Source organism: Lepidothrix coronata, unplaced genomic scaffold (genome assembly GCF_001604755.1).
Source record: "Lepidothrix coronata isolate B3197 unplaced genomic scaffold, Lepidothrix_coronata-1.0 Scaffold1, whole genome shotgun sequence".
NCBI lineage: Eukaryota > Metazoa > Chordata > Aves > Passeriformes > Pipridae > Lepidothrix > Lepidothrix coronata.
In genome coordinates, this window is record NW_016690181.1 from 17020987 (window position 1) to 17042333 (window position 21347).

General features: G+C 41.4%; 2 protein-coding genes across 4 annotated transcripts; both read right to left on the reverse strand.

Moving 5' to 3' along the window:
* Window positions 1-4004: 4004 nt before the first annotated feature.
* ASCL3 (achaete-scute family bHLH transcription factor 3) lies at window positions 4005-8825 on the reverse strand. 2 transcript variants are annotated; one of them, XM_017812027.1, is made up of 2 exons: window positions 6884-8825; window positions 4005-4873 (listed from the first exon to the last, which is right to left on the reverse strand). In XM_017812027.1, exon 2 carries the CDS (start codon window positions 4866-4868, stop codon window positions 4329-4331), a length of 540 nt encoding a protein of 179 aa, XP_017667516.1. In that variant the 5' UTR covers window positions 4869-4873; window positions 6884-8825; the 3' UTR covers window positions 4005-4328. The 2 variants fall into 2 exon arrangements, with proteins under 2 accessions (XP_017667516.1, XP_017667506.1); XM_017812017.1 differs by having other exon boundaries at window positions 5205-8825.
* Window positions 8826-8927: 102 nt separating this feature from the next.
* Window positions 8928-20021, reverse strand: TMEM9B (TMEM9 domain family member B). 2 transcript variants are annotated; one of them, XM_017811995.1, is made up of 5 exons: window positions 19871-20021; window positions 17626-17717; window positions 13889-13997; window positions 12831-12965; window positions 8928-10091 (listed from the first exon to the last, which is right to left on the reverse strand). In XM_017811995.1, exons 1-5 carry the CDS (start codon window positions 19943-19945, stop codon window positions 9936-9938), a joined length of 567 nt encoding a protein of 188 aa, XP_017667484.1. In that variant the 5' UTR covers window positions 19946-20021; the 3' UTR covers window positions 8928-9935. The 2 variants fall into 2 exon arrangements, with proteins under 2 accessions (XP_017667484.1, XP_017667493.1); XM_017812004.1 differs by lacking the exon at window positions 19871-20021 and adding an exon at window positions 19441-19518.
* Between the last annotated feature and the right edge of the window lie 1326 nt (window positions 20022-21347).

The following is a 21347-nucleotide window of genomic DNA, read 5'->3' on the forward strand; positions in this document are numbered from 1 at the left end:
GGGAGCTTTATGATAACCACAAGCTCCAGCTGTCCTGGTGATCTGTTCAGCTGGTTCATGCACCAGCTGAAACCAAAACTGCTACACTGAACTCAGGTGGTGTGTGAGGACTGCTCCCTGTTACTCACACCCATGTTACTGTACCATTGCTCACCTCTATCTCCTCTTTTACTGTACCATGGTAATAAAATCCATCTTGTTCCCTTCTCACCAGCACAGGCACCTTGCTGTCTATGCACACAGATCCCCCCAGTCTCTCCCATGCCAGGTGGGGGGAGTGGAGGCAGTGGCTAATCCATTGGCACCTTGAAGAAAAGAAAATGGGTCAGCAGAGAGAAATAGCTTCTGTAGGTCATGAAAAAAAACAACAAACCTTTTAAGATTTCAGAACTGGAACGCCCCATCTCATTTTCTACCACTCCCACAGGCCAAAGAATGTGGGAAAAAACAGAAAACTTGCCTGTGCGGGGACAGTTACTTGTTCTTGGGAAAAACATATCAGTGTCTGCTTTTACCCAGATTTCTTTGGTTTTAGGTTTAGAGGAAGCAGTCTGCTGGAATCCTGGGCCAGGAATACCTGCACTATCCCTTTGCTGTTTACATGGCAAGACAATGCAACCCTTCCCCAGCACAGAGCACAGCGTAGGCGTGCTTGAGAATGCTGTAGCTGATGGTTTACACTGAAGCATTCGGGGAACAGCAAAGCAGAGAAGTAAACAACCAAGCTGCTGGTTGATGACAGGTTCAAGTTCAAAACTTGAAAAATAATCTTCTGTCACAAAGCATTAGAAACATTTCACAGAAGACAGCTGCTAATGCAAGATGCTTTTATTTATCCAAATAATATTATAGGAATGTTTCTTTGATAGGAGGCTTACTCAGGCTTTGCTTTTCATAATCTCCAAGGTAGCAAATTACTTCAGTTAACACCATCTAAAAAACTGCCAGTGCAGGGGTGGAAAAGACCAAATGATGTTCAAACTGCTAATTTATTAATCTGACACACCAGCCTGGTTTATACTACTAGATATCATGGAAAAAAACAAATGACAGACTCAAACAGGAATTGATCTTACCTCTGGGGAGTGAGGGGCTCAGTGATCCAGGCAGGATACACTACAAAAGAGCTCCTGCAGGTGGGGTTAATGGCAGGTACAATGCTGGAACACGAGAACTTGTCCAGAGCTGGCCTCACACTGCAATACCTGTGACTCGTAGGCAGGAACCCTTCCAAATGAGCCATTCTTGCAAAAGCAGATACCTGCAGGACTCAGTCGTGATCTGTTGGTAGAAAAGAGACAAAGTACTGGCATTTCTAACACAAAGAAATGCTTCCCAGCGTACCTAAGAACTCAGTACTTTTGATTAGTTGTTTATTTTTATTTAAAAACACCGAATTCAGAATATTCAGACTGGCATTTGGCCAGATGAACCCATATCACTGCCTTCAGTGATCTTCAGTCACCCAAATCCCGACCTGAAAGAGGGACAGAAACACCCAGGGAAATGACAAATGTTATTAAAATCTCCAGAAAAAGAATAATTTTCACTTCCCTCCAAAGTTTGTTTCCCTCTGTAAAATCCAGCTCTCTTTTCTTATACCTATACTCTCCTTTAAAGCTTTCTTGTACACAGTGCCAGCCAAACCTTCGCTGTTTTACAAGCTGAGACAGAAATTACAGCTGAAGTTGACAAGCTGAGTAAACGTGACAGTTTTTGAACGTGATGTTAGATTACCATTGCCTGTTGTTTATTTATAGTGATGTATTAAGAGGAAATATTTTGATCTTTCAGCTGTCCTGTCATGTTTTATAACAGCAGGATTATGGCTTGCAATGAGAAAGAATGAGATGCTCAGATGTGACAAGTGATAACTATTCAGAGGCTGTCACAGTAAGATCAACGATGTGATGCTATCTCTGGTAATTTAAAAAGATGTAGTAGACAAGCTTCCATTCATTTTCCTTTTTTTTTTTTTTTTAACATTGCTTAGAAACATTTAGCATGCTTAGGGTAAAATTTGCATGGAAATTCAACAACATAAAATTTAAGTGCTTTATTTTACAAAATGCAGTTTAAGCACTCCTGTTTAGATATTTTGATAAACTCCAGCTTAGATATTTTGTCTCTTATCTAAGAAATATCATCTGGAAGTCTTTTTTGTGGAGACTCCCAGATATACATAATTTCAGAAAACTAGCAGAGCAACCCAGCAAGAAGAGTGGGTTAACTGCTGCAGAATGCATCTTTAAGTCAGCAAATCAACACAATATATCCAATTGTTTCGTAACTATACAGACCCCCTCTTTATAAAACCAAAACAGGACAGAATCAGTAATACTTTGCAAAGAAATGCCACTATCATTTCTACCATTCAGCACTGTTACTGCTGAGGGCAGGGACTCCTATTTCTGTACAAAACAGGTCACTGACAAAGGCAACTACACTATATTCTGAGATTTTATTTCTGGATAACTCCAAATAGTTTGACACAGCAGAGTTTCAAACTTACCAGCTATTGGTACCAGTGCATCTGGTCAGTTTGGATTTAGTCTGAGTGCAGAAATCTTGCCCTTTTGCCCGTTGGACACAGGAGGCCTTTTGCTGCCAGTGTTTCCTGGTTGCTATGGAGGTTGCCATAGTTGTTACTTCCAGGATTGGACATCCTGACCTTACTACTTAAAAACCAGTGGAACAGGACTACTGAGAGGACCATTTGTCTGCCACACATTCGCTCAGTGTTCGTGTGGATTTAGGTACTGCACTGAAAGACTGCAGGGGCAGAGAAAGGATTATAAGAGAGCTCAGTGTCCTCTAGGCCTACTCTCGCAGGATAAAAACAGCATCAAAGCCACAATTCAGATTTAAGGGGGAAAAAAAGCCCGCCACCACAGGGCATGACAAGTAAATTGCTTTGAAATATGAAAAGAAAGGTTGAAGCTGAGGTAAACCAAAGTCAAATCGCTTTACAACTTTCTCCTTTTGCACTAAGGGGGAAGGATTACAAATTCTACCCCTTTCCCACAACATGTCTATCAAAAACATGACAGAATATAAAGCAGAAATTCACCTGTTAACCTCTGCTGTGATCCCTAATCTTCTTTTCTTCCTTAAAACAGAGTTAACAACTGGGGTTTGATTTGTCGTTTGTTTGGTTTTGTGATTGTGGGTTTCTTTGGAGAGTGTGTGTTTGGAATGCTCAATTGCCTTTTGTAGGCATTTTCCAATTCACTGCTATAAAAACAGCGTAACGGGGGGATGACTGCAATTAGAGACAAGGATACATCACTTAAGAAGTCTGTAACCATTCTTTTGTGCATTCTGCTGTGCGTGCTACATGCTCTCGTGCTGTCAGCAGAATTGCTCAATATCAATCATACGATCCCCTTACGCAGAGCAAATGTTAAGAACACTTTTACCAGTTGTGAGCTAAACTCTTCATCATCTTCATACAAATCTATTCTACAACACTTGACTGAAACCATCACTAGTACAGAGGAACAGACTGGGAGGCTGGGGAAGACCACCCCAGACCTCAACCATTATCAGTGAAAGTCCCAAAAAATTTCTGTTGCAGGATTGTTTTTTCCCCCATAGCCAAGACCTTCCCAGCCTTCTTTATACAGCGTATCGGGTGAGCAGTTCCAGTAATTTTTAAGGGCAGTGACATCCGAATAAAAATCCAATTTTCAACCAAAATTAGGCTAAGTCAATAGTTTTCAGTGTGATTAAAATATTCATTAATAAGAAAACAATGAAACAGCACATGCAAAACTTAATGATCTTCCTATGTTCAGTAACTGTGCTGCAGAAAGCTGCTACCCTACTCTATTTCTCCCCTTTAAACTAAGTTATTCTTTCTGTTGGCATCTAATAACACTCCTTGGAACCTTTAAAAGGGTCTTTTAAGAGAAGCATTGGCAATCATGAATCTTTTAATAAAGTGTATGTGAGAGTAAATCAGTAACATTACAAAAAATGAGAAGAATCTCAGTCCCATCAGTAGAAAGATTTTATTTTAAAGCATGCAGATTGTGATGATACATACAGTTACTTCACACGTATAGGTGCTACATTTTTAGCTTGGTGACAAATTTAGAAACGCTTCCTGATTTTCATGAATTAACTTAGGTCATTCAGCTGAGATTTTCCCAGTGGTCTTTTTCGTATCTAAGTTTAGTTACTATCTGCAAAACTAAAGCTCCTGTGTGGGCTGACACTGACGTGTGCTCCGAGCTGCTCCCAAGATGTGCCAGGAAGACTCACGTCATTAATGGAGTGGCTACTACGCTCCCAGACACGGTACCTTTTGCTTGGTTTGGAACACTTTAGATCGCCTGCAAAAACTGGTTCTGTTTGTTAACTGCTTTTGGAGCTTGGCTTGGCTCCATGACGTTTTTTCCTGCCACCACAGAATCACTGTACAGAACAGACTGCAGGTACCTAATGTATTTTATTGCAGCACGGAGTGTCTCTACCTTGCTGAGCCGTTTCTCCAAGTATTCCTTTGGCAGGTGATGCCTCAGCTTAGCATAGCCTTCATTGACACACTTAACCCGCTGCCTTTCCCTCTCATTCCTCTTCCTGATGAAAGCTGGCCCGTAGGAATACTCACTTCTGTGGAAATTGGAATGGGGCATTTGGTAGGGAAAGGTACAGGGCTCACTGTAGAAGTTCTCCGTGATGAGATGCTCAGACATGAAAGGAAGGAATGACAAATCCTCACAGCAAGTGACCTGGTTTGGTGTTTCTGGGTGCACATGGAATGTGACCAGTGGGTCGGCACAGAAAGGCCGGGCCAGTTGTATGCGCTGGGTCTCGGTACAGATGAGGTTACAGTAGCTTTTGCCATCCATCAGGTTCTGCATTTAACCTGTAAACACACAGTTACATAATAGTTTAAACCACTCTTACTGAATAGTGATAAAAACACCTCATGCAGACCTACCAACACTTGGCCTCACTGGCATTTTCCAGAAGAGATTTTGAATGCATTTGTGACATTTCAGACAGGTGTTAGAAGATCATTAGATAGAGCAAACAATTTGCCGTTTAAAAAAACAGAAAGTGTAAGTCAACAACACTGATTAAAATAATTCACAACAGGAAAGAGCAAGCAGCCTCCTTTCACCTCAGATTTAGAAATTAAGAGAATCTATGTACTCCACATGAGTCTAGCTTGCTCCAAATCCACCAAAACTTACATGTCTGTAGACAATAAACAAAGCAGGCCAACATCTGAGACATTCTCTCCACCCCTTCTCCTCCTGAAAAAAATTAAATCTACAATTGCAGTAAAAGACTCCCTATTCATAACAAAAAGCCTTCAAAGACAAATCATTTTTTCTCTCTGTTCACTTGATGTCTCATTCACCATACTATCTTAAATAGATGGAAAGCTTCTGCTATCCCAATCTTAGTTTCATGTCTGTCAGGCACTACATCCACTCAACATAAAAAAGTTTAAAAGAAGTTTAGAGAATTTAGAAAGAAGAGAGAATTTCTGCTAAGCCTAACATCTCCTTGGGTCCTCATGCTCCTCCTGCACTCACCTGCAGATTAAACACAGATATGAAATACTAAATACAATCCTATTGATAGAGGACTAAATAAATAAAAATAATCAATATTAAAGGAAAAAATATATGTCTTAGTAATACTAAGAAAGGACTGCAGACAGTTGTTGGGGCACTGCTCTGACTCAGACTGGCCTACTAAAACCCCATATCCTCTCTTCAGAGCAGCATTACAGCAGGTGTAACTGTTTAAATCACCCTTACAGATTTATTACAAAGATAATCTTGCAATGGTTTATAGGAAGCTACATTATAGTGTCTTCTCAATATCATTATTCAAACAGCTAAATATCAGCATAGGTGCTGATAATGTAATGACTGTCACCTAATAGCTACTTAAAATACACTTGAAATTACTAGTTAATTTTTAAAGAATTACTGTGAGCCATCCTTACAGCTTGAAGGCAATACTTGCCTACACAGAATTTATCCAAAAATGTTCTTACTCACCATCCACTTGCACATCTGTACATTGCTGTCTAAAGCACTTAAGTTATATTACATCCTCTAAAATGGAATCCACACCTGAACATTCAGCTAGGTTACTAGACACATCTAGATTCCATACTCACAAAAATCTTGCAAAGCTTCAAATGCTCCAATCACAGCTCCAATAACATAAATGGGATCCCCTGAATCCTTCACAAGGATAGGGGGATATTGTAATGTTTTCTAATGACTTCATACCTGCCATGTTTATACAGAGAGAATTTTTTACTCAGTGTGGACCTGTTCTCTCAACATATTCTATGAAAATGCCTCTGAACTCAGTGTTGTCTCTTTTTCTAGTGCACATAGATTTCACGACAGAAATCCAATGAATTAAGAATTCACTTATAGTGTGCTGTTAGACATGAGTGAAAGTCACATGCATCTTAAACAGGTACTTCTGTAGGTAGGCTAAAAGCATGAACACACATCCATTTCACATTAGTATGCATGCAAAAAAAACAAGAGGTGAATATACACTCATCGTAAAATCAAAACAATAGCCAGTCATCTTTCCTTTTGCTACTTACACAGGTTATTGTCTAAAAACTTTCTACTGCTAACAACTTAAAAACACTGTCTGAGGAAAAAGCCTGCTACATAGCAAAACAAAAACTTACAGCAAAACATCATTACAGAGCAAGAAATCAAAACCAACACAACTCCTCAAGAAGAGATACTTGCAGGATTTGTTGCTTAGTACTGACACTTCTGCTGGACAACAGTGTTACATAAAACAGTTACCTGCTGCCTTACTACCAGCACAAAGTGCAAAATTCAAGTGTTAGGAACGTTTTCCTCTTAGACCAGAGACTCACCAATCTTCAGATGGAAGTAAAATCCAAGGAAACAAGACGTGCTATTTTAAGAGTGATGAATACCTGAAAATATCTGAATGATATTTAAAAAAAAAAGAAATTAATGTTCCATTTTTCTTACACCTTATTAAATAAGAGATCATATTAAACAGGATTCATTAAAGAGCTATAGAAGCATTGTTAGTGAATGGCTGGCAGGAGTGATTTTCAAAAACACTGATATTCAGTGAAGATCTTGGCTAGATACAGCAACATGCAAGTCTCTTACCTGAATTGTGTCGCTTGTTCCGCTGAGTCAATGACTGCTGCAATTTATAGTCAACTGACAACATGCAAAGTAGCTTACAGTTAGATCTGCTCATTTCTGGTTGGGCTCTTCCACCCACACCACAGCTATGATGGCAACAAAACTTGGCACCAAGGGCTAGAAATTTTGAAACTGTTATTGAATACATCCAGATTACCTGAAAAAGTATTAGGAGCCTACTTTGTTTACTTCCTGTATACATTCTGTTACAGTTTACTAAAGCACTATTTTCATTTATTGGCATGTCATACTTCAATGTCTAAATATAACAATCATCTAGAATTTAGGTAAATATTCACCATCAAGGCATAAGCAAATTTTCAACACAGAAAAACAGCATTCATTAAGAGGAAACTTGTGATGGATTTGTCTCCATTAGAGGTGAGGATACTAGGTAGCTTAATACCCTCAAATTTAATCTGCATTCTATTGTAATTTTGGGAAATTCCCTTATTGTTAGGAAGTATAACACCATACAAAAGGTGAATATATGTAAGAAGAGGTAAGATTTGAATACAGAGAGCAATCAGCAGCAAGACAAACATTTTGAAGTTTTGCTTAAATTCAGAAATATAGTATGGAGCAATCAGTCTGTATAATCCCATGTATACAGGTATACAGATGCTACTTATATCAGTATATAGCTGTCCAATTGTACAAGTGCAAAGAAATAGGACACCCATCCTCTAAATTCCCACATTTTACAGGATTACCTCAATACTTTAGATTATTCCCACTATTTGGCCCTTCTATCAGTATAACCACACAAAAAAAATCCCAAACCAAAACCAGTTTAGCTTAAAAATTTCAGAAGATACTGTAAGATTAAGAAGCACTTGATCTACTACCAAGAGAGCTACATACACTCAGTCTTGTCTTCTTGAGACTGCCAGCCATCAAGGAAACATTCTGCTCCTGCTGCTGCCCTTGTGTGAAGCCACAATGCTGTATTTGGCATCCTCCATCCCACACCAGCTTCAGGCCTCGTCAAAAAGGCAGCCAAGAGGTAGAACATCTGCCAGGACTGGTAGAGAGGCACATGCTCAACAAACAAATTGCACTACTTTTCCTTAGGGGACCCTAAGTACATGACTGTCATAACAATATCCACTGATCAACATTCCACTCATCGGGGCGGGATGTCGAACACACGATCTCGAACCCAAGCTTGTTTTTATATTTTTTTCCCGTCAGTCTTCGTGGGGTTTGTTTGTTTGTTTGTTTGTTTTTAAATTTAAAGGAAGAATCCTGTGCATCCACCAATTAGCCATCTGGTACAAATCCCTCCAGATGAACTCAGTTTTGGAAGATTACAGGACTGACATGAGAATGAAGTGCTGTATCTGCAAAAGAGCTCGGTCAATACAGATGTTATGGGACAACGGTGTCTCCACCCCTGATGTGGCAGAGGTGTACAGGTATAGTCTGTCCCCCAGGCTGTGAACTAAGCAAGCCAAAAGTGCACCCAGAAACATATCGTACTCTTCCATACCACTTCCTTCCACACTGGAATTGAAAATGGTAACAGACAATAATGTACCTACATATGCACAGCTCCATTTGAGTCAGGGATTAAAATTTTTTTTCAATTAACAATTCAATAAGCCTTTCTTTATCTAACCACTCAGTAAGTCCATATTTCTACTCTGAAGCATTTTTAGAGGAGTACTTTTATAGTTGGGATTTGCGTGCAGCATAAAGAGGGAGAAAAATGATGACAAACTGATAATGCAGATCCATTTTTCAAAAATCAGTTTTATCTTTAATTGTTACATTCCAAAGGGGATATATGAAAGTTAGTCATCTAGCAACTGTATACCTCTTAAGAGAGATGAGTACAGAGTCACAGATAAAAAAATACACCTAACTCCCAAGATGACAGGTGCTAGAGAAAGTATGTGCCTTACACCATCAATCCAGACAAATGCAGGAAGATCTTTATAATAAATATTTCATCATATACTAACTCCTGAGACTTTACCCATGAAAAGAAAGGGAAAAATTTTTTTTAGAGCTATCATACACCTACAATATATTAAGCTATTAAAGCAAAATAGAACAAAATAACACTGTCTTGATGTGCACTGCATTTGAATTTATCTACATCACAGTACTTGAAATATGCAGCTCAAAGAGTCAGTGTCCATTATGTTTTACCTTAAATCTGCAGACATCACTTGCCATACAAGCATCTTGAAGGTACGAGTGCAAGAAACCAAATGATGAATACAGCCAAGCAGGATTTCATTCTCTGATATGAAAACTACACTGCAAGACTTCGATTTCCAGTACCTAGCATTAATCAGCAGAAAATCCAAGTATATTTACAAAAGGTCTTTACATAAAGTGATTAGTGAGTTGTAAGTAATTACTGTGTTCCCAGGTACTTTTTAACCACATAAATAGTAAAGAGAAATATATAGTTAAAAACCACCATAAAGTCACAACTGTAAATAATGTACCACAGTGGCAACCCAAGGTCTTAGGGCTTGTTTTCTTTTCAGTTTCGTTAGTAAAAGCCATTTGAAAATGTAAAGATTTTAGCTTTTGGTTACCTAATCTTTTAAAACTGCTCCCACTCCAGTACACTCCTTCAAAGTTCAAACACTTTTTCTCTTTATTTCTTTTAAATCAACAACAAATCATTCAAGAAAACTCTTCTGAATTGGCAGGATCAGGAAGACATACGTCAGCTCTTTCCATTAGTCCACTTTACTTCCCTGGAGTTGTTTTACTGAGACACAATTAACTCAGCACAACGTGATGGTCGAAGACAGATTTGCGCTGCTCTTGGACCTGCAGCTTCCAGCGCTGCTGGGCGTACTCCACTTTGTTCAGCACGTTGGCGCGGCTCCGAGAACGAGCCAGCACATCGTGTGCGTTTGCAAAAGGCTGGTGATCCTGGAATGGCAAAAGTCAATAGTTAGGCCCCAGCGATTCCACAGAGCAACCACATTAGTCTTTTGTGTCCTTTTGTTCCAAAGGTTTGGTTTGGTTTTGTCTTTTTTGGTTGGTTTTTTTTTTTTCAGGATAAACAAGCTGTTTCAACAAGCAGGTCAGTAACAATGACTAAGTAAGTTTTTTAATAGTTAGAACTGTACTTCAATTTCTCATTCGCAGTAACTTCCACAGGTTTCCCAAATAGACCACACTTCATTGTACTGTCAATCAATCATCTGCTGCCCAGAGATGCCATGGTGAGCTGCAGGTTTAGAACCACGGTCTTGCATCCATTAGAAGCTGGAGGGACAGACCCAGGCACTGGGAGCCTCCCAGTCATGAATGCACTTCACTTTAAAAATGAATCTCCGAGTCAGTTCTCTGCCAGCTCTTGGGCATTTACTGCCAGGCAGTTCAGGATGTTCACACAGAGTTTCTATATAAAACCAACACACTCTGATGTTTACCAAACTAAGCCTATTGTACTGAGCTGTCTAAAAGCACAGTGTCAATACAGCTGTTTAAGTGACAGAACTCAACAAAAACCCAGTGCTTGTTTTATATTTACTCTGTCTGTTTTCTAGCAGTACCTGCAAAGCTCTATTTTCCTTCTAGGAAATATAACAAAGTTATAAATAGTAAATGTTGGAACTGAGCTTTGATAGAACTCCTTCAGGTCTACCAAACTGTTTTGGACAAAGTCCAAAGACATGCTGCTAAGGCTATGTCAGAAAGCATCATATATACAATGCATAATGAAAAATAATGTAATTATGTCCTGTATTAAATAACTGTCTTTTTGAATGCCTACATGTCATAGTCCTTTTTTTTTCCAGAACACTTTTGAAGACATTCATTTTAATGGCTACTTTATTTGTGACATGACTGTGTAGAGCAGCTCAGTGCTAGTTCTTAGTTGTACAGAGATTATCATCAACAATACCTATTGAAGTGATTGCTACAAGTTCCAAAGCCACACATGAGCCTCAAATAAATATGCTCAGAGAACAAGAGACAATCCATGACCAGAAGAGCTGTAATCTCACCACAAAAAGTTGTAGAGTTGAATATACCTAGAACAGGCATTTAACAGGTGACAGATCCCTTCATTCACAGGGAAACAAAACCACAATAACACCACATTTCTACCATAGAACAGGTGGTGGGAGAACGCAGGACAAGCTGGATGGTACTGGCCTTCCTGATAAACAAGAATCTCAGCTCAAAGGCTAGCTACTCTCAATTTCTCTGTAGACAACAAAGGGAAAAAAGAATTTAATAAGAAAGAGGACTAAGGAAGTGGCTTACATTCATCAGTTACCACTGTTATCAACAGGCAACGAGAAAGAGTAAACATACTCGCTTGAAATTCAGCCACAAAAATCAGTGTGCATGGTATTTCCAAAGTGTGACAAGAATACTCAAGAACTTGCAAGAGGGAAGGCAAGGATGAGTATGAGGGACCTTAAATTATGTTACATTCACTGTAACAGGTGGAGGATTAACAGGAAAGGAGCAACTTGAAGTAAGCAAGGACATGAGGTGTCATTTGTTCCAAGCATCACTGCAGATAAAAGCACTAGTGACTCCACAGGCACAGGTCAGAGAACAGCTCAGGCCAACACAGCATTGGTTAAGATGGACCCAGATTTTAAGGTAAATTCATTCTGCAGTTCACGTGAACTGTGCCACGGGACTTATTTCACTTCTTCCACCTACAGCCAAAAGATTTTAACCCAGATTTGGTGGTATTAATATAATTCATTTAAGGTACAAATTTGTCTGAGCCATAGCATACAGCATAAGTAAAAAAAAAATAAAAAACCCCTCAACCCAAAATTCCCTAAGTAACAACGTAGGGAAAATCTTATGGTGTCAATACAAAGATAGTTGCAACATATCTATATGTAATCCACAAGGAATTTCAGAAACAGTGGGACATACTCATAAGGCATCTTCACTTTAAAAGGTGTTGCTGTTTGGCAAGAGGGTTATTAAGTATTCAAAATTAAGCATTTTCCTAGATAATAGTTTTTATCAGCTGTGTTTTATGTGCCTTGATTTCACAACAAAAATACATGATTGTTACCCAGTGCTGGAGATTAGGAAGGCCAGTAATGACAGGAACTGCATCACTAATGGACTACTCCCCTTTTCTTCCCAGAAAAGGTTGTTCTGGAATATACTGTCACATTTTGATTTCTAGCTGCAATACTAAGAAATTATTTCTGCATCAATCACTACTTTACTTCATTATAGCAATTTCTTCTTGAATTTTTAGCATCAACAAATTCAAACTGGAGCAAAAGAAGATGGAACCACTCCTTTTTGCACAGAGCAATCTGAGCAGTAAGCAATTTGTGTAAATGTGATCACCAGCAAGACTCTGGATCACTAACACTTAAGTTGTACTCCTACATATATGCTTACCTCCATTCCTACAGCTTCTTCTCTGTGAAAATAATCTGTGCTTAGAGCTGGGATAACTGAAGCAGTTCCCCCCTTACTACTTTCTAGCCCAGTGAAAAATGAAAGAATGGCTTCACAGAAGTCACTACACAGCTTTTTTTATGCTCTCCCTTCAGGGAAAGCATTTACACTGCCTGGCAAAAAAAAGCTGCTCATCCCAAATAATTTTCTATCAACTAAACATCCCAATCTTCATGCTCACCAAGTACACAAACACACTGGTGAACTCACCCCAATGTCTTCATCACTTTGTATGAGCTGTGAATGTCCAAGGAGACGTCTCTTCAGTATAGGCTCCACCAGTGTGAGGTACACCATGTACAGAAGAAGTAGGCCCAAAATAGACAGGTATATGATGATTGTTACCTAAATAATGCAAGCACAGTTTACCAGGATTATGACATTCTTCCCACAGTCTCACAACAAGGACCAAAAGAAGAGTACACCCAATGTCTAATCTCTGGTAGCGTCACCAGATGACTTAAAACCCACGAAGAGAGGAAAACCAACAAACTACAACCTGGTATTAATAGGGTTTGGGGCAGATGTATATTAGCTTGAAACAGTTCCTCTTAGTGAGAGCTTGCTAAAAATCTTATGTGATCCCTCTTAAAACAATTCAGTGTTATAAATCTCACCTCAACAAAGACAACTGTTCAGTCTGACCATTAAAGTGGGCTTACTAATTTGGGGCATCACCCAGTGATGTCCATTCTCTAGGACAGATCTGCATTCAGTCACCAAGCAAAATGGGAACACAAAACAAAATACCAAACTTCTAAAATAGCAAAAAAAGTGGTCTGTGTTATCAAAGACCATAAGATACACTGCACAATCTATTCACCCAGTCCAGGGCTCAATGGCTCCAATAGGACAAGAATGTAAAGAACACAGAAAACACCTGTTAGAACAAACATGGACAATCTTGCTCTTTTTATCTTGCCAATGTATAAAGGAAATTTATAGCAAGCAAGTAAGGCAGACAAGTAATGAGAGGTCCCCTAAAATAATCAGAAAAACAAAGCCCAAAGCTTAACAGCATTTAGCCAGGTGTAAAGCCTAATCTCAAATGATCTTCAATAAAGGGTCTCAAAATCGCTTCTTCAGCTATAGTTTGACACTACTATTACCACTCAAGATAAACTGTGAGCAACTACTGTGAAAAAAAGCTCAATCTTAGGCTGCTTTAGAAAAGTTTTCCCTTTGAAAAGAATATTTCTCTAAAAGACAACAGACATATTTACTAAACAGTTGAAGTATTTCATATATGCCAACAAAATCACATTTACCTTAATTGTGACAGAGCTCCTCTCCTCATACTTGCACTCACAACGTAAGCAGTAGGCTTCTACATCAGGCCCAGGGACAGGCATAGGCTCCACCACGTGAAGACAATCACTGAAGAAAAGACAGAAACTGCCCAGTCAGTTTTGAGCTGGTTTTATCTCAGCTGTTCCACTACGCTGCAGGAGCTGAGAAGCCACCTTTGCTTAAGTTCAGTTGTTCTAAACTGGAGGTATAACTAAATCCCTGCTCCACAATTATTTCACTTAGACAAGATATTCAGCTATTGACAAGCTGCTAGACAAGTTTTAAGAGCTTTCTGTCTCAATACAGTGTTTTCATTTTTCAGTGAAAGTATTAAAGCTGTTAGCAGAACAAGTCCAAGGATATGAATCCAGCACAAATGCATTATTTGACACTGACATGATGGATGCAAGTAAATTCCAGCTATTAATTCCACTTCTTCCTTCATCATACTCAAAAGAGCCTTATTCTATCCTTCCACTCTCTGAAGGGAGATTAACCTCTCTGTGACATTCATGAACTGAAGTTCTTTTTTCTTGTCATCACAAGGTACAGGAGTTGAAAAAAAAAAAAAAGGAAAGAAAAAAAAAAGGAGGTCAGATGGGTTGTTTCTCAGGATAGTGAATAAAGAGCATTCAGCTTTCAGCAAAAGCACAATTTGACTTAAAAGATTACAAAATGTATGTCAATCCCACGTCAAAAAGTGTGGTTGACAATACTATGGGTGCTCTATACCACAGTACTAAAATCCAGCTGCCATGAGACAACTGCTTCCAACAACAACTTAGGTAATTTCAGTCTTTCTGCTGACTTAGGTTGGTTATTCAGAGTTCAGACGCCAGGGTCTCTCCAGACCACTGGCAAAACTAAAATCCTGTTTTGCCTTTATCCTGGCCCTTATCCTGGCCTTTATCCTGCCTGAAGCGACAGCAGCAGCCTAGAACTCAACACCGCTGGGCTAAATTACAATGCTGCAAAACACACAGCCAGGCACTGTTTTCTTTGCATTTCTTCTTCATAACTACAACTACTGAGTGCCAAGTCACAGCCTCTGGAGGGGATTGAAAGGTTTATCTTTCTTATTTATGTGAAAGCTGAATTACATTCTGCTCTGTGGAAGAGTGCAGCATTCAAGCTGCAAAATCAAAAATACATGTGGATTATAATCAGTGCAATTGCTGTTCCTATGACTGGAAGCTTGCATCAATATGCTGCACAAGTTCTGCAGAAATCTTGCACGTAGCTTAAGTACAGTAGTTACTGAGAATATAAAAATACTAATGTCAACAGGTTTTTCTCTCCAGTTCAGTGTTTCAAGTTGCTAGGAAGTGTAAAATCTATCAGAACCTTAGAACTGAGATTATGTGTTTTCTTGGACAGTGATTCCAGGGCAAGTTTAGAAGAAAATACAGAAAAGGCTGACACTTTTCTAAACGATTTTCCCACCCACCTGCCTCTACATTACCACCCTCTCCCTTGCACACACAGTAACAGCACCAAGAAAGTAGTTTTTCCAAGGCAAGCTGCTCTTGTCAGAAGGGCAGCTCCTGCACAGGCAGGTTTCTAGCTCACTCAGCTCATGGACAGGGCGTCCTCCTTCCCCCCATGTCCATGACACCACTGCAGGCCTCTACACCAGCGCCTGCAGAGGGTGGGTGTTTGTACTTTGAGCTCTGGAAGTGGGTTATTTAACCCTGTAAACACTTGGGCACCACCCTGCTTCCCCAGCACAGGATGGGACTGCCTGGAACAGTTCCAAGCCTGACTCCAGGAGGGTCAGTGCTTTCAGTGGTGTCAGAGCACCCCAGCCCACACTGATGTTCACATAACGTGCTGTTTGCCAGCCTGAAGCCAAGGGACAGACCATTCCAAGAGAGAGAACTGAAGCATCCAAATAAGAATATCATGAGGCACATAACAGGCTCAACATTAAACATTAAATTTTCATTTTATGTCTGGACAAGCCAGCAGTAAGTAGTCATTATACTGTACATAATTCATAAAGACACTAAAAACTGATCTGGCTTGTCTCATGACTAACTGATCAAATACCTAAAGAATGGTGCACACCAGCCAGTTCTATTCCATAACTAATCTTGCACTGATGCAGATTACCTCATGCAGATTACCTTACTGATGCAGAAGCCAAAGTACAGCACTGAATTTGTTCGTTTTGTTGCACATAAACTAGCAATCAAGTCTTTTACAAGTGGCAAGAAGATATCTCAAACAGAAGATCAAAGAGATAAAGCATCCCACATGCTCATTAAGAAATAATCTCAACAAAACAAGATTTAAGGTAATCAAATAGATTTTTGAGATCCCATATGCAACAGTGCCTGTCATCATAAAATTAGTCAAGTCTTCAAAGGTAATTTTTACTTCAATGAGTACTAATATTGATTTAATGGGAAACAGGGTCTTTTCTGCTAGTAAGGCCCACACTAAGCAGTACCCACTGAAAAAAAAAATCCACTTTCACTTGTAGAGTGGGAATTAACAATAAAACCAGTACCAGTGCTACTCTGAAATGCCTGCTGCAGCTGGAATTCTATCAACATGTTTCATTGCTGCAACTTAATTTGTCATAGTAGGAGTAATCATGTTAAGTAAATAATGTGGGACAAAAATAATAATTTTGATTTGACACTGTGTTTTATGTTTATTAGTTCAGAACAAAATACACAGCCTTGTTTCTCACACTTCTTCTGGAAGTAATTTAATAAGTCAAGGCACAGCTCTACATATCTCTGTAGATACCATATCTATCAAATCATATCTCTGATTTTATTTCTATAATTATTTTTGTGGGCCTACTTAGGGGCATGAATTTTGCATAACCAAGATGCCAACCTGCTGCTACTCATCAGACTGAAAAGTTTTTTATCAATTCTTAATGTAACTGAAGAAGAGTCAATACATCAGGAAGTATGTCACGCCTTAATAGGCTGACCTAAGAATCTCTGAGCACTTCCAGGAACAATACAACTCTAAAACATGGTATTTTAACTGATGATTCACACAGGCAATGACACTCCAGGTGAAATTACACATGGGAGCTGGGCCAATGTAACAAACCACTGTCAGCTCCCTTTCTCCCCCACCTCTCATCCATGGCCAGGCACATCAGTCCTCAGCTTGGAGAAGGGCCTGACATGCCACAGCTGCCTAAATGATATAACAGAGCACCTTGCTGAGGCATAGAGATGCAAGACCTTTGTCTCTCTCCCCAAAAATGTGCTGTCAGATGGCTCAGGCCACGTCACGTCCCTGCACTGTCTGGCTGCTATTCAGAGCAATGCAGACCTTCAGAAACAACAGAGTCTAAATGACTGGATGGATTTCAAGAGTGGAGCAAGCAGAGACAACTCTCCTGAGTCCCAGTTCCAGGTCTGTGCTTCCTTGCCTTCACATCATTTCAAATCACTGGGTTCAAAATATACCACCTTCTTCCCATCTACTAATTCCAAGTCTAAATACACAACTAAACATGCAAGCAAGCAAACCAAAACAGAAGACAGGGCAAAACCCATGGATTTCAAGACTTATTCCTTGCTAGAGCTGAATTCTGGAGTACTTGTGAAAGAAAAGTTCCAATAAGTTATGCAACAGATGTGACTTCTCCTGGCACCACCATAGGAGAGTCACATATAATCACCACAGAACAAATGTTTAACCAGCAAGGTTTATTATAATTTTGTATGGTACACACACTCACCAGTCTTTCTGTGAGACATTTTTGTTGTAAATATGGCCTGAATGGTCCTTGTAAGGAGGGCAGATGCATTTACACCGGACATCTTCGGAATTCTATAAAGTAAACAACATGCTTAGAACAAATTATCATCAGTAACCAAGGATACAGAAAACACTCTTCACACAATACATGAAATATTTAACACAAGCTACTTGCAAGTATCTTTGTATAGTCTTAATCAGGATTTCCTACAAGTTTAAGAACAACCCTTCAAAATTACTAATCGAGCAGAGCAATTTGTCAAACAACACTATTATTTGAGATAGAGATGTGTTCTTCTAGAGAAAAATCCGGAATTTAAGATCATTCTTCTTTATAAGAAAAAATACACATGCAGAAGTTGCTGATGCTGGTTACTCAACCATTCAGCTTATGAGGGCAGCTGCATAACAGACACAGTGATGAGCTCAAAATGAATGAAAGGATACTAAACCCAAATGTAAGTGGCAAAGAAACCTCTGTGGATAATTCTGTCCTTCCTGCCCACAAGAGAAACAACTCTCTAAGGAAAACTACTGGAGTGAATAGTGCAACCTGTGGTCCTCTTGTCTTAAACTGCCACAGGTTATTGTGTGGTAGAGAAAAAGTACAAAACAGGAATTTTAAACAAAGGCAAGGTAAAGGTGAAAAACTATGAAAACTTGTCAAAGCCAGTTTTAGAGAAACAAATTAACATTTATATAAACAATAATAGGCACTGCACAAAGAAGTGAGGAGAATTAACTGTTATGGACAAGAAAAAAGAAGAAGCACCCAAAACATCTAGATCACTACTGGGGAAAATGGAATTTCAAAAAAAAGACCACTTCGTCTAGTATATTAAAACAAGATAATTCATTCCTTTCCCAAATTGCACATGAACAGAAAACCCTAGGGAGACAACACAGATGGTCAGCCAGGAGTTACAGATGAAAGCATTCTCAAACCCAAATCAGAGTAACTTCTTTGAGGAAATAATTAGAGACAAGGGAACATGGCTTATCTAAAGTTCAAGGCAACTTCTTGTGGCGTTACAAAAGAAAGTGTGAACAAGTATAGGTAATGAACTTCTACACTGAACAACGAAGTCAGAGTAACACTAAGTGGGCAGAGGTCAATTGGAAAACCTTGACTGCACTATCACAGAATCATAAAATGGTTTGAGTTGCAAAGGACTTTAAAAATCATCTAATTCCAACTCTACTGCATTCATAGGCAGTAACATCTTTCACTAGACCAGGATGCTCAAAGCCCCATCCAACCTGGCCTTGAACACTGCCAGGGATGGGGCACCCACAACCTCTCTGTGCAACCTGTGCCAGTGTTTCACCACCCTCACAGTTAAGATTTTTTTTTCTAATATCTAATCTAAACCTACTCTCTTTCAGTTTAAAACCACTCCCCCTTATCCTGCCACTACAGGCCCTTGTAAACAGTTCTTCTTCACCTTTCCTGTAAGCTCCCTTCAGGTACTGGAAGGCCACAATCGGGTCACCCAGGAACCTCCTCTTCTGCAGGCTGCACAAGCCCAATTCTCTCAGCCTTTCCTCAAAGGGGAAGTGCTCCAGCCTATGATGGCTTTTATGGCCTCCTCTGGACTTGCTCCAACAGGTCGGTGTCCTTCCTGTGCCGGGGCCTCCAGAGCTGGACACAGCCCTCCAGGCGGGGCCCACGAGAGCAGAGTAAATACACACCACACACCGAGTCACTTCTGATCTCGCCATAGAGAAGCTGATTATCATTAAAAAGGAGAAAACTCAGACACGCAGGTAATCTGACAACAGGAAGCACTCTTACTATTAGAAGACACGATGTTCCCTGACAGAAGAGGTAACAGTTCCAAACGTGAACCCAGCAGGACCAACAGCAGAGGCAGCCGGAGCCGGGCGAGGCCGGGCCGGGCAGGGAGAGCCGAGCCCGCGGTACCGCGGGGCACCGCGATGGAGCCCGGCCCAGCCCCGGCACCCTCGGGAACGGAAGCCCGTCTCCGGCTGTAGCTCTGAGTGACGGCGGCCCCGGGCACCGCGTCAAAGCGACATCAATTGCTAAGAGCTCGAGGCCGGCGAAGAACACGGGGCAGGCGACAGGTCGGGCCGCCCGGCACCGCTCCCCCGGCCTCCCGAAAACACCGGCCCCGGCCTCCCCCGGGGCGGCGGGGACGGGAGGGAGAGAGGGAGGGCCCGGTACCGGGAGCACCGCCGCGACCCGACCCCCACGCCCCGCTCACCTTGGCCTCGGCGCCCAGCCCTGCCAGCGCGGCCAGCGCCAGCAGCGAGCAGAGGCGCGCCCCGCGGACCGCCATGTCGGGCCCCGCCGCTCTATCGCCGCTCTATCGCCGTCGGGCCCCCGCCGCCCGCCGCCATCACTTCCGCCTGCCGCCGCCCTCACGTGAGACGTCGTCCGTCGCGCTGGCGGCCCCGCGGGAACGGCGGCACCGCAGGATGGTTCCGGGGCGCGGGCCAGCCGGCACTAAACTGTTTGTAGAATCGTGGTATCGTCCAGGTTGGAAGAGACCTTTAAGATCATCCAGCCCGACCGCCAACCCAGCACTGCCACTGTAACCCTTGAACCACTAAACCACATCATCCAGCGCCAGATCCAGACGCCCCTTACACGCCTCCAGGGATGGTGACTCCACCACCTTTCTGGGCAACCTGTTCCAATGCCTGACCACAATAACACTGATTTTTTTTTCTAATACCTAATCTGAATCTCTCCTGTCAGTTTAAGGCCATTTCCTCTGGTCCTCTCATCACAGGGACTGCAGAAGAGATTAGCCTCCATCTCACTGCAACCTCCCTTCAGGTGGTTGTGGAGAGTGACGAGATTCCCCCTGAGCCTCCTCTCCTGGAGGCTAAACAACCCCATCTGCCTCAGCCGTTCATCACAAGACATGTTTTCTAGATCTTCCACAAGCCTTGTTGCCCTTTGTTGGACATGCTCCAGTATCTCTATGTCTTTTTAAAAGTGAGGGGCTCAGAACTGGACACAGGTCTTGAGGTGTGGCCTCATCAGTGCTGAGTACATGAGGTTGATCACTTCCCTAGTTCTGCTGGACACACTATTCCTGATACAGGCCAGGATGTCATTGGCCTTCCTGGCCACCTGGGCACACTGCTGGCTCTTACTGGGCTGGCTGCCGACCACCACCCCCAAGTCCCTTTCTGCAGAACTCAAGCCACTCCTCCCCCAGCCTGTGGCACTGTGTGGAGTTGTTGTGACCCAAGTGCAGGACCTGGCACTTCACCGTGTGGAACCTCAGCCCATTGATCAAGTCTGTCCAGGTCTCTCTGCAGAGCCTTCCTACCCTCGACCAGCTCAATACTCCCACCCAACTTGGTGTCATCTGCAAATTTACAGAGGATGCTCTCAATCCCCTCGTCCAGATCATCAATAAAGATGTTAAACAGGACTGGCCCCCAAACTGAGCCCTGGGGAACACCACTGGTGACCAGCCACCAACTGGACTGAACTCTATTCACCACAACTCTCTGGACCTGGCCATTCAGCCCGTTTTTTACCCATCAAAGAGTCCACCCATCGAAACCACAAGCAGGCAATTTTTTCTAGGAGGCTACTGTGGTACAATGTTGAACGCTTTACTGAAGTCTAGATAGACACATCCACAGCCTTTCCCTCATCTGCTAAGTGGGTCACTTTGTCATAGAAGAAGATCAGGTTGGTCAAGCAGGGCCTGCGTTTCG

Coding starts and splice junctions, on each gene's coding strand:
- ASCL3 (XM_017812027.1), bottom strand. CDS start 4,868: ATGCAGAACCTGATGGATGGCAAAAGCTACTGTAACCTCATCTGTACC.
- TMEM9B (XM_017811995.1), bottom strand. CDS start 19,945: ATGGCGGTCCGCGGGGCGCGCCTCTGCTCGCTGCTGGCGCTGGCCGCG. Junction 13,998..17,625: donor AATGTCTCACAGAAAGACTG/GTGAGTGTGTGT, acceptor TCTTTTCTTCAG/TGATTGTCTTCACGTGGTGG. Junction 10,092..12,830: donor AAAGTGATGAAGACATTGGG/GTGAGTTCACCA, acceptor TTGCCATTCCAG/GATCACCAGCCTTTTGCAAA.